At 36.3% G+C, this 12,970-nt stretch overlaps 2 protein-coding genes across 2 annotated transcripts; one reads left to right on the top strand and one right to left on the bottom strand.

Moving 5' to 3' along the window:
- Nucleotides 1-337: 337 nt before the first annotated feature.
- Ns1 (Nucleostemin 1) lies at nucleotides 338-2,946 on the top strand. The gene is made up of 6 exons (XM_089869094.1): nucleotides 338-518; nucleotides 591-1,225; nucleotides 1,285-1,853; nucleotides 2,146-2,431; nucleotides 2,521-2,722; nucleotides 2,802-2,946. The coding sequence occupies exons 1-6, from the start codon at nucleotides 503-505 to the stop codon at nucleotides 2,909-2,911; spliced, it is 1,818 nt and encodes a 605-aa protein (XP_089725220.1). The 5' UTR covers nucleotides 338-502; the 3' UTR covers nucleotides 2,912-2,946.
- Nucleotides 2,932-5,031, bottom strand: rswl (tRNA methyltransferase roswell). The gene is made up of 3 exons (XM_089869096.1): nucleotides 3,896-5,031; nucleotides 3,136-3,345; nucleotides 2,932-3,039 (listed from the first exon to the last, which is right to left on the bottom strand). Exons 1-3 carry the CDS (start codon nucleotides 4,936-4,938, stop codon nucleotides 3,003-3,005), a joined length of 1,290 nt encoding a protein of 429 aa, XP_089725222.1. The 5' UTR covers nucleotides 4,939-5,031; the 3' UTR covers nucleotides 2,932-3,002.
- Nucleotides 5,032-12,970: the final 7,939 nt, after the last annotated feature.

A 12,970-nucleotide genomic window follows, 5' to 3' on the forward strand; every position in this document is an offset into this window, starting at 1 on the left:
GATAATCTTTTTTGACGGGGCGTGAACCTTGGTTTTAATTTTTGTGGAATTTTCCTTGATCTTGTGTAAGAATTTTAATCGCTTGCGGTTTTTCAGTAATGAGATTTTTTTAATGATTTTAAGTAGTTTATGTAATAACTTGTATTTAGTTTTATAGATAATTTCATATTTGATAGTTTTATCGTAATTCTATACGATGTTATAAATCATTTTTCATATCAATGGCAGCTGTCATACGGATTAGCGTGTTTGAATTTGGCGCGCCGGTTTCCAGCTAAAATTGCGCATGCCCAGTGAGTTAAGCATAGGCGGTAGTGCCTGCCATCTGTAGCTTTAGATAGCAGACGACGGGTTCTTTTTCATTAACCGCGATACCACGTGGACTTTTCATCGCGTTTAGAGTTTAATTTGTGATTTAAATATAGTAATTTGAATTAAATTACATCGGATTCGTATTTAATTTATATTTATAAAATATATTAAGATAAATTAGTAAATCAAGATGCCTAAACTACACAGTAAGTTACAGAGAATCGTTTTGTGCTAAGCCTTGGTCATGATTTAGGGTTAATTTTTGTTTAAATCGCTAGAAAAACAAAGTAAACGGGTTTCGTGTAAAAAGAAGTACAAAATCGAACGAAAGATAAGGGAACATCATCGTAAAGTCAAGAAACAAGCCCGAAAAAATCCAGTTAAACGAAAACCAAAGGATCCAGGTGTACCAAATAGTGTACCATTTAAAAGCCAAATCCTACAAGAAGCTGCTGATCTTAGGAAACGGCAAGAAGAACTGAAGGAGAAACAGAAAGAAGAACGTCATAAACTTAAAATGCAAAACAGGAATATGACAGATTTACAGAAAGATGCTGAGAAAAGAGCAAAGGAGTTTGAGAAAAAAGAAAAAGGAAGAGCTCCGTTTTATGAAGAGATCAAAACAGCTGCTAATAAGAAATTGAATCAAGCGGCTTATTATAAAGAATTTCAGAAAGTAGTTGAAGCTTCTGACGTAATAATACAAGTTTTGGATGCCAGAGATCCTATGGGGACACGTTGCACCACAGTTGAAAAATCAGTCTCAAATTCCCCTGACAAAAAACTTATTTTGGTTTTAAATAAGATTGACCTTGTACCCAGAGAGAATCTATTAGAATGGGTGAAATACTTAAAGAATTATTACCCAACAATACCTTTTAAAGCCTCAACACAATCCCAACAACAAAATTTGGTAATAATTAGATAAATTTCTTAATTAAGTTTCATAATTAACTCTAAATTATTCTTTAGTCTCGGAGCAAGGTATCAACTCTTCATAATATCCCTGACCTTTTGCAATCTAGCAGATGTTTGGGAGCTGAGGCTCTAATGAAATTACTCGGAAGTTATTCTAGAAGTGGTGAAATTCGTAAAACCGTAACAGTCGGAGTTGTTGGGTTCCCAAATGTTGGCAAAAGTAGCTTGATCAACAGTTTAAAAAGGAGTAAAAAATGCAATGTTGGTGCCACACCTGGTTTAACCAAAGTTATGCAAGAAATTCATCTTGATAGTCACGTCAAATTATTAGACAGCCCTGGAGTTGTTTTAGCCGCTTCTTCAGGAAGTGGGGAGGCTGAAGAAACGGCAGTTGCTTTGAAGAATGCTTCTAAAATTGAGCAACTGTCCGACCCTATTTCTCCAGCTGAAACTATTTTAATGAGGGCGAATAAGGAGCAAATTATGCTTTATTATCGACTCCCTTCATTCAATGATTCACAGGAGTTTTTATCCCTTTTGGCAAAAAGATTGGGGAAATTACGTAAAGGTGGAATTCCTGATATTAGAATTGCTGCTAGGAAACTTTTGCAAGATTGGAATTCGTATGTTTCTTTTATTATTTGAAAATTATTAATATTCAATTAGCCTTATTCCTGATCAGCGCCATCTACCCATAGCGGTGACTTTGAGAACTACTGTAAGCGGCAAGCCAATCAGATGTCGCTAAAATCTGGTGACGTCATTTTTGGTAAGACCCGAGAGTGCCAGTCAGTGACGTCACCAGATTTTAGCGACATCTGATTGGCTTGCCGCTTACAATAGTTCTCAAAGTCGCCGCTATGGGTAGGTGGCGCTGATCAGGAATAAGGCTAATTGAAAATGTTTTATTTGCAGAGGAAAAATAAAATACTACACTCAGCCACCGGAAAAGGCTGAAGGGCCAATTACCCAATCAGAAATTGTTACTGACATGGCTGAAGCCTTTGATATTGAATCATTATATAAAGAACAAGAGGAAGAGATTAAGTCTTTGAACTTGGTTTTACCCAGTGACGCTATTTTAGTTAAAACCTCGGGTTTATCTGAAGCTAAAGATGATGATATGAAAGAGAATGGTGACGAAGAAGATGAAGATTTAAAGGAAGATGGAGATGAAGAAACAATGGAAACCCAAGATGATGTAAAGAGATGATTTAATTGATTTGTTTTTGTTTTTTTTTACACTTCAGGGTTGTTAATTTAATTAGTTTAATTTGGTCTTTTATTTAGGGTACTGTGGTTGAGTTCTCAAAAGGCAAGGGCAAAAAGGGGAAATCAAAAGAAATTGATTCCGAGGTTGGTAAGAAGAAAAGCAAAGGACAACAGATTTTGCAAAGTGTTCCTCCCCAAAAATCAATTGAAATGGGAGAAAAGCTAAATAAGGCTAAGAAAATGGAGTTTAAAAAACTGAAGAAACAAAGGATAAAGAATGGTAATGTATACTTAATTAAATAAATATTTATTAAACTTAATTAGTATTAATTAATTAATTAATTTATTTATTTTTATAGAAAAAAGGGCCTCAAAGTTATCAGACACTCTGATGAACTCCATGTCCTTAACAAGCCCCACAAAGGCTAATGAATCTTATGATTTTGATGTAGATTTTGCTTCTAAGTAAACAACAACAACAACAACAAGTTAACATTATGTTAATTAATTAATTAATTTATTTCAACTAATTCTACACATCATAAACTAATTAATTAATTCTACATTAATTCCTTCCAAAATGTCTTCTTCATAATTCTGAAAAGAAAGAAAGAAAGAAAGAAAAGATTCAGGGGTTAATTAACTTAAAATTCCTCAGATTAAATCCATGTTGACATGATTTTCTTTCATTACTTTCCATCTCTCTTTTGTATCTGTTTATTTTTAACAATGAAGGCTTTCTGTTTTTGAAACTCCACTTCTCTGATGTCATCGATACTCTTTAGTTTTCTTCTCGGGACTCCACTCAGCAAAGCTTGTTTCCAATCCTTTGATATTTTGACTTCTAACATGATTTTCATTAATTGGTTTAATGTTAGACATTTCCTGGCACTAGTTCCCCATCTGGAATATTTGAAATTACAGTTAAAAACTGTACTGGATTAAAATAAAACAAAAAAAACAGGGGTGTGCGAGTACTCGTTAAGTTCGAGTATCGAGCCGAGTACTCGACTCGATACTCGATAACAACACATTGAGATACTCGAGACAGATTCGAGTAGCTTTTTAACATTTTAAATACTCAACAAATACTCGAGTCCGAGGCTTACAACTATAGCAGACAATGAGTTCATGATCATTTATTTTGAAAAGCACCTGTTCAATGTTTAATTGATCACTAACAATCTTTTTGAACTAGTTCGATATTAGATAATTGAAAATCTTCGTTATTTTTAAGAAATTTACAAAATTGCTACTCGACAAGTCAATATTTAAGACTCGATAATTACTCGAAAGAACCAAAATTTGACCTATCTAAATACTCGATACTCGAAAGTATTTTTGAGACTCAGCTCGATACTCGATAAGAAATTAGTTACGATACTCAGACTCGGCTCGAAACCGAAAAAACGGGACTCTCACACCACTGCAAAAAAACCCCCAATCATCTTACAAAAGGTGTTCATCAAAGGGCAATCTTGCCGTTGCTATTCCTTCACGTTTTGCTTTAGACATTGTTAAAGGGATTTCACTACCAAGATCAACAATTGCTCCAATAATGTAAATTGAATCGGGATTAAAGGTTTTTAAAGAGTTTTTTGCATTGGGTGATAGATAAACTAAGTTATTCTTGGGGAAAAGTTCCGTGTAACTTTTATCAGTGATGGTAACCATATTATCATCTTCTTGTAACTGTGGCATGGCTAATTTCAGCTTTTCATAGACCCAACTATTAAAATTTGCATTGACAAAATGTAGGTTGAAAGGTTCCTTATCAACTTTATTTAAGGCATAAGCGAGCTGAAGTTGGTCAATCATGTTTTGGAGTTCGCGTTTTGTCATCTCGTGCTCGTATCCCAAATCATAAATTAACGGTTGTCCGTACATTAATGAATAGCTCTGACGAAGTTGGTAGAACTGACTAATAGACTGCTCTCTTATGTAGGGAAATATTGAATTTCTGCCTAAACCATAGCTAATATGATCTCCTTCTACTTCTTGTTTCATTTTAAGTCTTTCTAAACGTTTCTCTTTACGTCTCTCCTTCTTTTGTTCATCAATTAAAGGCTGAATTTCTTTTAGAAATAAGTAATTAAAATGCCGTTTTCGCCCCATGAAACCTTTAATTTCTAGTAGAGATTTCATAGCTTCGGGTGTTAAAACAGACGGAACTCTGTTGTTTGTTAATTTCTCCATTTCATGTTCCATTAAAATCATTCTGATTTTTTTACCAGTTTCCAAATCGCCATTGGCGAGTTCTTCCATTTCTGGAGGTAAAGGTACGAGAGTGATTTCTTCATTAACTTCAGTCTCATTATTCTGTGGTTTAACTTTATTTGGAAAGTCAGTTGCAAAGGATGTGTAGCTCAATTTGTTGTAAATGGCTTCACAACATACTTTAGTGCGGTTGACTTTTAGAGGAATTTTCGCGCAAGATTTTAATTTTATTCCTGATTTTATTATTCCGTATATTAATATAGCTCTGTTAGAATACATTTTAAGCAAGAAAATATTTTATTTAAATATAAATTCGAAGTTTAATGAGGGAATACACGTGATGATTACTTGTATACAAGGCTTAAACTTGAGAGCAGAGCAGACGACAATAACAAGTTGTCAAGTTGAATTTTTCCGCTGGAGGGCAGGACAGATTCTGAAACTTCCGGAATCCCGATTTGGCGCTCATTTTTACCGGGTATGGCGCGTAAAATGCGGTACAAATCCGCCACTCTGCGAAAAGGCATGGAAAATGTGGTTTTTTGCCCGTTTTGTCGTTTTCAAGACATCAATTTCTAAAAGAAACGAGTTGTACATCAATGATGATTGTAAGTATAGATGTTTCATTAATTATTACTGACAAATAGGCCTTTCCTCGGTCGAAACCCATCCACCAAAAGTAGTAAGCAAATTGAACCAAGGCTGAAAGCGTGGTAAAAGCATGGTCGCATGGATGGATTAAGTAGTAGTTAAACAGATAAATTGTAACGGTTTCATCCCAAATTTACTATATATAAGACAAAACAAGATAGAGTAATAATTTTACAACGTTTTAAGCTAAGCCTTGGTTTCATGTTCATGTCCGTTTGCGTTTCTAGCCCTTTCTCCATCTCCATAGTCCACCTTCATAATCCAGTAAGCGATAGTTATTAGTTCATCAAAGGCCAGGTAACCAGAGTAGTAGGTGAAAATCCAGGTCATAGGCAACTTAAAACGTAACGCAATGCAAACATAAAACCAATATTAAATTGATAAATGTTTATTTGAAACGTGTATATATAGACACACTGTTAGCATATTTCTTTGGAATCGGATAAAAAGGTTTAGGAGGGAAATTTATAGGACTTTCGGGGGTCAAGAAAAAAAAAGAAACCCAAGATTTAGGGCCAGTTTTATTTCTTTTTGGTAGACTTTTTTTCTTGAGTTGGCAATAAAGGACTCATCGTTTTCCCATTTATCAAGGGAAGGGTAGAGAATGTTTTTCTTTTTTTTTTTACGATTGGCCTATTTTTTCTCACTACGCGCCTGAAGTAGTAGGCGAGACCTGGCGGGCTCTTGTAGGCCTTCAGTTTCCCTTTCTATTCCTTTGGAGTGGGGAGAGGGGAAAAAGAGTGTCTGATCGAAAAAGCGGATTTAAAAAGATGAATATAATACGTAAACCAGTACTTTGGAGAGTAAAGAAGGATTTTTATTATCGAAAGCTTAGACAGAGTTTCCGAAACCTTAGAAACGTAACGTATAGTCCCCGAACGTAATCTTACAAGTGCAATTCTCAATCCGGCATTTTTTTTCTCCACCGACCATGTATGTTTTTCTTTTTTATTGGGGAAACAATTGGGTATAAAACAGTGACGTAATACGGGTAGCTTCTGGTCTAATATTTTGAAATTAGGGAACTTGAATATAATAGCGTTTTCCGAGCACTTCCGGAGCGCTCCGAAAAAAAAATTCTCTTTCATAGAGTAGTGTCGGTAGAGAGGGGAGTAGACGGTGTATCCCTCCCTCTAGGCGCGCTTTTGTAAGAGGGGATACTCTACGCGCCTGGTAGGGGGGGATGACACTGAGCTAAGAGATAGAAGGGTATGACGTTTGCATACGTAGCACTGACTAGGGGGAAGAGATAGTCTGACGTCACTCAGCCCCTCTCTGGTTGGCATTTTTGCGCGTAGAATACTGTTGCCAACCGTTATGGGGGATGAAACTCCAGTAATAGATAGAAGGGTGTGACGTTTCAGGGTCAGAACTGTTACCTCCCTATTGGGGAAATAAAGAGCGGCTCAGAGATGGATGCCCCTCTTCCATTGTTCCTTTTGCTCCCTCCCAGATTGATCCCAACCGCTCCGACTAGCGATTTTGTGACGTCATCAGGTGCTTGACGAAAGTCACAAAATTGCTCTGAAAAAAACTTTCGTCTTTCATTGGGAGCAACTAGATCGGGTCCTCCGAGCAAGAGCGATGACGTAACAAAAAAATACGTAGCAATCTTAATGAAAAACGCTATAAATGAAAATCAGGGCATGATTAATCAATTTAACTAGAAATTATCTTCATTAAGGGAAAAAATTCAAATTCCTTCTTAGTTTATTTAAAAACGCCTCAATTCGGAAGAAGATTTCCTCGCATTAAAAATGACCTCTTCTCTTATTTGACCTTTCTTTTATTACTATTACAACTACATTAAATTTAATACGTAATAAAAGGATTGTTATATTACAGGAAGGTTAAAAAGTCAAAAAGGCTAGGCTAGGCATCATGGGAAGATGGAAGAGGAATAAAAAATGGGGCTTAAAATCGAATTAGCAAAGAAGAGCTAGCGAACGAGTTGCTACTCTATGCATGGAGATTGGAGAAAATCGGAAGTGCAGTGCCAAGGAGGGGGGCAGTGAAGATATTTCTCCCCCACCCCTAGTTCCCTAGCAATATGGACTATGGAGGGTCCAACCAACCAACCTCCATGCTTCAATCCAGCAAGCATGGACCTTCTATGTTATGGACTAGAATCCTAATGGAAGATCCCATGTTAAATTTTCTGGCGCTAAAGTGTCCCAAAATAATAAAGAAGAAAAAAAAAAAAAGCTAGCAGACGACAAGGTCTTAGAGAAAGACGCCAGTACAAATGATTTCATTTCGCCAAGCCTTAGGACTAATGTTAATTTTTTTGCATCTATTAAAAATTAATTAATTAATAAAGTAATTAAATATAGGATAAATAAAGATTCGCGCGTTTGGCCATTGTGAAAGTGATTCGAGGAAATTGAAATGGGAAAAACATACGTTTTGTATGTACCCTTCCCAAAAGCGTCACGTTTGTTCACGTTGAACCGCGGTGCGCTTACCCTACGAAATTGGTCAGCAACTGCGCACAGACGTTTTTAAGCAACATACGTTTTGTACCCTTCCCAAAAACCCCCGCCACGTTTGTTTACATTTTACCGCGGTGCGCGTACCCAACGAAATTGGCGAGCAACTGCGCACAGACGTTGTAAGCAACATACGTTTTGTACCCTTCCCAAAACCACCTCGTTTGTACCGCGGTGCGCGTACCCTACGAAATTGGCCAGCAACTGCGCACAGACGTTGTAAGCAAGCAGAAGAAAAACCTTCCAGTTTCTGGTCCTTTTAGATTGAAGGTTCATGCATGGCGTAACCATCCGACGAATAAATCCTTTCCGCAGAGAAAAGGGAGAAAAATCTTCTTCCGGTTGGAGTCGGCGCGCGTTTTCGCTTCTCCCGCCGCTAGCGCTGGCTCTTCAGCGCTTTTAATAATGGTAGTACTGGAGAATAGTACTCTCTGTCTCTCTCCTCAACGCTTCTCGTGGTGGCTCCGTGCTGCTGCTGGCCGCTCGCGTTAGAGATAAAAGTCCACCAGAAAAGCCCCAGAAAACAGCTGAGTCGGCAACCTACCTGCGCCGCGCTCCTTTAAACCGTCCAAGTTCAAGCGACGCCGCGCTCTTCATTTTATCACGGACGAAATATGCACCATCGAAATTGGCGCGGAAAAAGACAATCTAAATGAACTTTAACCCCCACCCTAAACCAAACCGGAAGTGAAAGACAGGAAAAAAGAAAACATTATTTGAAGACGGAAAAAAGGTCGCGTCTAACCGAAGGTCAACTTGTGATCAACTGTTTTCACTAACAGGTAGGTACTTTCATTTTTGGTATCGTATCGGTGTTGAACTTGATAACGAGTTTAGCTGTAGCTACATTGTTACATACCGAGTTAGACCAAGGCTTAGGAGTTATTTTTTTTATTTAATGGGGGGGTAGATATTTTAATGGTTTTGAAGGTATTTTTGACACAATTTCGATCGGGTATTGAGGTAGGGTCGGAGTTTAGAGGTCTAGGTTGGTGTGGATCGAAGCCCTGTTTCTCGGGGATTAATGTGACGGCGCCGGTAAGGCGACTACCACCGACTAGATATACGAGTGAGGACTAGTGAAGATTCGACGACCTCTTACGTAGTTTATAGTTGGCGCGACCTTTTTTTTTCTTTCCCGCCTTTTTCTCCGGGATGTTGGTCTTTCTTTCCCCGGTTTTAGTTGATGCTTCATCGCCGGTTAAGATATTTGATCTTCATTTTTACTGACCCTCCCCAATATTTCTTTCTTTTTTTTTATTCTTTTTGCTCCTTTACCTAACCTAAACTAAACTGAATCGCGTAGTTGGTGCCCCTATATTAAAAAACGTGCTCAGAAATACATAAATTGACGTTGATATTAAAAATATACAGGGTGTTCCAAAAAGGGAGGGTTGGTACCCTGATCGAAGTACAGTGGAATGGTTGGTCAGAGTTCGTACACGACCTGGAAAACCTAGAAAAGTCAGGGAAATAGAAAATTGGCCTAAAAGGTCAGGGAAATTGAATATGGACCAAAAAAGTCAGGGAAATTGAAAATTGGCCTAAAAAGTCAGGGAAATTGAATATGGACCTAAAAAGTCAGGGAAATTGAAAATTGGCCTAAAAGGTCAGGGAAATTGAAAATTGGCCTAAAAGGTCAGGGAAATTGAAAATTGGCCTAAAAAGTCAGGGAAATTGAATATGGACCTAAAAAGTCAGGGAAATTGAATATGGACCTAAAAAGTCAGGGAAATGTCAGGGAAAAATATATTGGAGTCTAGATAACAGTAGGGTGAATTAATTAAATAAGTATTATCTTTCAGTTTCTTAATTATATTTAAGGGGTCATCCGTAAAGCACTACAATCATAACTTGTTTAGGGTGACTCTTAGGTCAAAATCGCTCATATTTTTGACTCAAAATTTATTTCCCATAGAATCATCCCACTCGTGTACTTCGGTCCTATAATTACCCTAGTACCTTTTTGGAACACCCTGTATAAATTTTTAAACATGGTTCGTAAAGAACCTGGATAAGTCAGGGATTTGGGAAAATGGTTGGGGGTAGGAAGTCAGGAATTTAATTAGTTTTGTCCTAAAAAGTCAGGGATATGTCAGGGATTTCGTTTGGTAAATCAAGCCATGATTGCTTACTTCGGGCGATGCTAAATATGGACTGCAGGTGCAATTATAAAGTGGGCTCTGCGCGTAAACACCTTAATATGGTCAGGGATATTTCTTTCAAAATTTTATCAGGGATAAGCTGGTGGAAAAGTCAGCTAGGGATTTTCAAATATAAAAATTTAGTCCTAACCCTGTCCCTGTTAAACAGTGAAACGCATTTATTACTTCAGTTAATGCACTACAGAATATATTTACAATATATATATAAAAATATATTTATCTACAAACCCTCTATGAGCTATAGAGAGAGAGACCCCTGTTTGCACCTTTAGGGGTATTGGGTAAAAAATATCCCCTCTAAAAGATTTTTATATTTTTTTTCGATCACGTTGTATTTTATTCACTTATTGTCCCCGAGGGTTTGGATTTTAGAAATTCCACTGTAAGGAAGATTGGACTAGGATGAAGGGGGGTGGGATGGTTGAATTCCATAATTTGATACCACCATGTAATAGAAACTGATATTATATTTGAAACTATGGTATCTGTCTTCGTTTAGTTGGGATATAAGTTTATGAGATGTGTTCCTTCTATAAGTATGACACTACCTGTACTTCGTAATGCTATCTAGAGACTTACAGCTCGAGAGAACAATAGAGAGCTTTCAGTTGGAGGTGGAGCTGAGTCTCGTGATGAAATTTACGCTGCCATATTGGTGGGTTTAAAGCGGGAATGAAGCTGAGACCACCCACCCAATATGGCTACAAGAACAGCGGTAAGACTTGGAAGGGTGTGACGTACTATTATCTCATCTGAAAGCTCTCTATAAGCGAGAATTGAAGTTCTACACTCGGTGGTTAGTTTTGCAGGACTTCCATCTAGGTCCTATTTAGTCTGCATTACTAAGACTTTGGCAGCGCCAAAAACCAGGCGTCGCTTTACCTCGAATCTATGACCTACTTCAATCACTTCATGACAAGCTCCAGTTTCTAAGTTACCAGTGACAAACTTATGGGGGAACATTTCTTATGAACTTATGGTCGGGGGGAATAATATTATAGAGAAATATACTGCCTGATTTCGGGGACTCTCTCTCTCGCTTTTATCTCAAAATCGAAAATTTGAAACTCGCCTCCTTCCCCGAGGTTCCGGTTATTCTTTAATTAGTTTAATTTATGTATTTTCGTTTGAATTATTCCGTAGTTTTATATCGAAAGTTAGAAAGCTTAAGATTTGTTCATTATAAATTTCTGACAGACCTGGAGAACTTAATATTTATTGATCATATGTTCTTGCGAGATCTGAAAGATTAAGATTTATTGATCATATATTCCTGCTAAATCTGCAAAATTAAGATTTATTGATCATAAAATCCTGCGAAATCTGAAAGATTAAGATTTATTGATCATAAAATCCTGCGAAATCTGGAAGATTAAGATTTATTGATCATAAAATCCTGCGAAATCTGGAAGATTTAGATTTATTGATCATAAAATCCTGCGAAATCTGGAAGATTTAGATTTATTGATCATAAAATCCTGCGAAATCTGGAAGATTTAGATTTATTGATCATAAAATCCTGCGAAATCTGGAAGATTAAGATTTATTGATCATAAAATCCTTCGAAATCTGGAAGATTTAGATTTATTGATCATAAAATCCTGCGAAATCTGGAAGATTAAGATTTATTGATCATAAAATCCTGCGAAATCTGGAAGATTAAGATTTATTGATCATAAAATCCTGCGAAATCTGGAAGATTAAGATTTATTGATCATAAAATCCTGCGAAATCTGGAAGATTAAGATTTATTGATCATAAAATCCTGCGAAATCTGGAAGATTAAGATTTATTGATCATAAAATCCTGCGAAATCTGGAAGATTAAGATTTATTGATCATAAAATCCTGCGAAATCTGGAAGATTAAGATTTATTGATCATAAAATCCTGCGAAATCTGGAAGATTAAGATTTATTGATCATAAAATCCTGCGAAATCTGGAAGATTAAGATTTATTGATCATAAAATCCTGCGAAATCTGGAAGATTAAGATTTATTGATCATAAAATCCTGCGAAATCTGGAAGATTAAGATTTATTGATCATAAAATCCTGCGAAATCTGGAAGATTAAGATTTATTGATCATAAAATCCTGCGAAATCTGGAAGATTAAGATTTATTGATCATAAAATCCTGCGAAATCTGGAAGATTAAGATTTATTGATCATAAAATCCTGCGAAATCTGGAAGATTAAGATTTATTGATCATAAAATCCTGCGAGATCTGGAAGATTGAGATTTATTAATCATAAAATCCTGCGAAATCTGGAAGATTGAGATTTATTAATCATAAAATCCTGCGAAATCTGGAAGATTAAGATTTATTAATCATAATATCCTGCGAAATCTGGAAGATTAAGATTTGTTAATCATAAAATCCTGCGAGATCTGGAAGATTGAGATTTATTAATCATAAAATCCTGCGAAATCTGGAAGATTAAGATTTATTAATCATAAAATCCTGCGAAATCTGGAAGATTAAGATATATTAATCATAATATCCTGCGAAATCTGAAAGATTTAGATTTGTGGATCATTAAATCCTACGAAACCTTAAAAAACTCATGGAATTTGAGAAAAAGTACGATAGTTCTTAAATTGTCGGAAAAGTCAAATAATTTCAATTGTTTTAGTCATAAAACTATGTGACTATTTCTACAAATAAACCTTGATATATTAAAATTGGTTAGGGAAAATTGATTTAAAAGTCAGGGAATTTTGAAATGAAAAAATCATTGGTTTCTAAGTTACCGTGCACATTTTTATTAATCTTTAAATGTCCAATCCTTTTTTAAAATGGTGAAATATATACAGTATTTCACTAGTCTTTAAAAAAGTCAGATTTGATCTTTATGGTCCAACCGTGTCCATAGCGTTGACCCTTAGAGGTCAGTCAGTTACAGTGTGAGGTTAGAAGACCAGAGAGCTGACCCCCCTCAACGAGAAACTCAAGAGAGCTGAGAGAGAGACGACTATAGCTTCTTTTCGAGGTCGTAAAAATCGCC

The sequence above is a fragment of the Phalangium opilio genome, unplaced genomic scaffold, assembly GCF_054372755.1.
Source record: "Phalangium opilio isolate 3A_F unplaced genomic scaffold, DU_Popi_V2 ptg000025l_1, whole genome shotgun sequence".
In the NCBI taxonomy this organism is placed as follows: domain Eukaryota; kingdom Metazoa; phylum Arthropoda; class Arachnida; order Opiliones; family Phalangiidae; genus Phalangium; species Phalangium opilio.